The following is a 4319-nucleotide window of genomic DNA, read 5'->3' on the forward strand; positions in this document are numbered from 1 at the left end:
ACTAAAACAAGAACCCGTTTCTCTGCGATTCCAGGAAGCACCAGGACCTCGCTGCTGGCCTCGAAAGCGATACCGATCCGTCGAGCGGCGACGCTGCGAGCGCACAACGGCGCGGCGACTCTGAGCTCGAAGCAGAGCAGCAACTCGTCGTCCCCGTGTCTGCACCGTTACTCCGGCCAGGTGCGTAGCCATCACTCGAGGACCAGCAGCGTGGTGTCCCGCAACAGTTCCCGCCACGGGAGGATCATCCGGTTGGAGCAGAAGGCGACCAAGGTGCTGGGCGTGGTGTTCTTCACGTTCGTGATCCTCTGGGCGCCGTTCTTCGTCTTAAATCTGATCCCGGCGGTCTGCCCGGACTGCGAGCATCAGATCGACCACACGATCTTCGACTTGGCCACCTGGTTGGGCTACGCCAGCTCCATGGTCAACCCGATCTTCTACACGATCTTCAACAAGGTCTTCCGACAGGCGTTCAAGAAGGTCTTGCTTTGCAGATACAGGAACCAAGCGTGGAGGCCGTCTAGGTAGGCCTTGGACCCCGGGAGACCGGGGATCGCCGTGACCAGGGTCTAGAGATACCGTTTCTCGGTTTAATGCCGAAGGTATTCTTCTGGTGAACTGTGTGTACCATGGACCTACGCGAGATGAACTCGGCGGGTGAAACGCGGTGAAACTATCGACTCTATTAATCTGCCAGCGAACGTGTGGGAGTTGTGTTGTTTGGATTAACGGGGTACGGCGCTGTTTAATGGACCAGATCAGCTGTGGTCGTCGTTAAGTTCGGTTAAGATCAGTGCTAAGATGGCTGCTAAAAACGGTGCTAAGATGAATGCTAAAACCGGTGTTAAGATAGATCGGTGCTAAAACAGATGCTAAGATTGGTGCTAAAATGGATGCCGAGACGAATGCTGGAATCAATGAACTTATTAAAATATAATATAAACTAATAGGAATTAAACCAACTATGGTTCCTTATATGTTGGATCGCTTCGATGGACATAGTACTTAATACTTTTCTCCGCAATTTCGTTAGAGACGTCCGACATCTTAACAATGAATTCTGGACACCTGGATTCGAACGCTCGTTGTGAAACTATTGCATTTATGTTATGGCCACTCGATATTGTATTTAACATGATTAAACGTTGTTGAGTTAGATCCTCGCCGTTGCTAGTCATTCCTGAGATTTATTTAGGATTAAGAAACGACTTAATCGCGAACAAGCCAGATTTGCTGATCTGATTATTATAAATCAGATCATACGATACGTTGTTTTATAACGTGCGGAGAGCAACAATTATTTGGACCAGTGCCTAATTCAGAACACTTTGGATTTTTAACCCTTTGCGGTCGTATTAAATTTATACGTAAGTCATGCTGGTTGTAATTAATTTTCTTTCAGTGAACAGTAATAAGATAACAGTAATAAAAGAAGGAAAAGCGAAATTTATTAACTCCGTTTTAATGTTCAGACATATGTAACACAATAATATGTTTTAATTTTATGTAAAAATAAAAAAGATAAATAAATTGCTTTCGTGGCGGAGAGTAGACATACGACCGCGAAGGGTTAACAGGGGAAATACTTGCGGCGTTGTTAACCTTTTATTGTATTAAAGTTTATGCGAAATGGGCGAAACTGTTGATTAATGACGAATATGTTAATTCGTGAAAAGTTAGACGTTACGATAGTCTGATTTAGTTGTATATAAATGTATCTTGAAGAAGAAGAATACTTGCAGCGTTATTAATGTTGATGTTAATTAAGGCGATGTTAATTGGTTATGATTGACGATTATGTCGAGTTTAGGTGCTGATCGAAATTCCTGTGCAAGACTTTAATTTTCTGGTTGTTGTTTTCTCTGAGCAATTAACAACACTCTATGCAAAGAATGCAAGCCAGAATTATTAGTTAAATCGCATATTAGTTTTTCAGCATAATAGCAAACCCATACTACTTCTTTTCATTCGACTTATAACATATTCCAAATATTTGATTTTTAAACACTCTTCATTCTCGAAAAACGAAGATATATGTTTTTTTTAGTCAAAAATACTACACTCGTTCCCCTGCTCACTATAAACAATCGTCATAACTAAATGTCACGCGTTTAGAAGAAGCCTAATCAAACCAAACGCAAAAGAGTGAAATTTCCAAGTTCAAAAAAGTTGCGTTTTCAACATTTAAAAACTACTGAGAACAGTATCATTTCATAGCTCCTTCATCTTTGAATGAACGCAACGTTTATTTCGCATAAATGTCCGCAGCCTAGTCGTACCATCTAGTCCAACGTTTACCTAAACGAAAACGAGATTCTCTAATCAACAATAAGACAATCGACTATCGAGAGAGCCAACAGTGCCGTACCCCTTTAAGTCGGTGCTTTTGAACGAACCGGAGTGTCCACGAATGAAATTCCATTATCGAGTGGCCGAGACCGGTGTCCGTGCTCAAACAAAGCGAGACCGTTGCGTGCGATTAATATTTTGTTAAGCGACCGCCGCGGAAATCCTCTTCCAATTAGGGGCGCAGAGGCTGGAGCCGATTGCGATCTCGAGTCGGCTCGGGTCTATCGTAGACTGCAACAATCGCCGGAGAGTCTCCGCGGGCGAAAGAATCGTCGAGATATCGCCGAGGAATTGTCGTCGAATTCTCGTGGAATTCTCGTGGAATTGTTGAAGAATTATCGAGATGCACTCGAGAAATTGTTGCGAGAGACCCATAGAATCCGGCGCAGAGGCTGGTCCGAGATCGCCGACCGGAAATTGAGACGCGGCTGGCCGGAATCGCTGCGGAATTCGGCCGCGAAACGGCTCCTCGAACTTTTAACGAGTAATGTGGAGAAAGATAGATAGATAGATAGAGTGAGAGAGATAGGGGGAGAGAGAGCACTGAATTAGCCATAGGAGGACCTCTCATTCGAACCGAATCGAATCGGCGTTAACGGTCGCCCATAAACACGAGTTGTCGATATATGTGTAATTAATGGCGGAAATATTATCGCTTTGCTCGATCGGAAACTCGAACCAGCGTTCCCTCGAATCCTGTGCCTTACTTTAACGCGTTAAGTGCCCGTTATTAACCTTCCGATTTCCTACAATGCTACATTAATTTCATACTTTGTCCGCCGTCGATTTTCTAACGCAACGCATGGCAAAAAGTGTTCGATTTAGGTACGCAACTTCCTTGAAACTAAATGATCTTTGCAAATTGTTGGTACGTGTTGTCTAATTGTCTAAAGTAGGTTTTTTAATTTTGTTGTTACTTGAAATGATGAAAAAAAAACAGAGAAATTTTAAAGAATTTGAAACGCTTAAAAACGATGCAAAAAATCGGATTTCACAGAAAGCGCATTCTATGAACGAACAAGAAATTTCGTGGCATCTAGAGCAACATTAAAATTACGTTTTAAATGCAAACCAAATTCGAGCTGCTTGAGATCGACTCAAAAAGCTATGAACAACGATTGCCAAAAATACTAATGATCGATTGCGTGAAATTTCAAGTCGGAAAAATTCGCGTTCGGCCGACAAATAATTTCCAAGATTTCGTATAAAAATCGTCGAAAAATGCCGCGGCAAGATCAAATGGAAGCCACTTAGAACGAGAAATTCGCTAACAATTCTCTAAGGCACCGGGTTCGCGGGAAACGCTGCGAGCGTGCACGCTCGGCGCGCTATTTTTCCGGAGAGATTCGAAATATTCCGCGGCGGGATTAATTCGGTCGCAGAGCTAAGGCGAATCGGAGTCGACAAGAGAGGGTCGCCGTCTGCCGAGAAAGGAAAATCGGAAGGGCGCGAGAACGCGTCCCGTGGCAAGCACAATGGGGGGCAGTCGATTTTCTGCGAGCGCGACGAATTCTCGGCGGTTTTCGTCGGATTTGCCGAGCGGCGGCGGCCGCGATCAAATTTTCAATCGGACGCGGAGTGTCGCTATCGGCCCGGTCTATTTTTCGGGCGAACGCGAGCCGATTTTTCTCAGCGGCTTGCAACCGGCGCGCCGATGTACCGGGGAAACGTCGCCGCGACGCGCTCCGCATATTAACGTAAGCGTGTCAACACATTTATGCTACCTGTACGCGCGCAATGCTCTCGCGCGGGGCAGCCGCCGCGGCTGTTGTCTGTTTCACTGTCAATAGAGGAGAGAGCGTTCATTATTTACCGCTACGTAGACAACCAAGTTATCAGCTATTCTCGAGGAAATTTTTCTTGTTAGAGCGAACCGTGCCGGGCGACGAAAGAATCCGCTTCGGAAAGTGCTTCCTTCGACGGCTGTATCGTCAGCCTGACGGCTGCCGGTTAGATGTGATTCGTGAACG

General features: G+C 45.1%; 1 protein-coding gene across 1 annotated transcript in view; it reads left to right on the plus strand.

Moving 5' to 3' along the window:
• Positions 1 to 3210, plus strand: part of 5-ht2b (5-hydroxytryptamine receptor 2B) — a 160389-nt gene extending 157179 nt beyond the window's left edge. The window contains exon 7 of the mRNA XM_078184361.1: positions 35 to 3210. Within this exon, the coding sequence (XP_078040487.1) occupies positions 35 to 528 (494 nt within the window). The 3' untranslated portion in view covers positions 529 to 3210. The remainder of the gene's footprint in view (positions 1 to 34) is intronic.
• Positions 3211 to 4319: the final 1109 nt, after the last annotated feature.

The sequence above is a fragment of the Augochlora pura genome, chromosome 6 (assembly GCF_028453695.1).
Source record: "Augochlora pura isolate Apur16 chromosome 6, APUR_v2.2.1, whole genome shotgun sequence".
Taxonomy (NCBI): Eukaryota; Metazoa; Arthropoda; class Insecta; order Hymenoptera; family Halictidae; genus Augochlora; species Augochlora pura.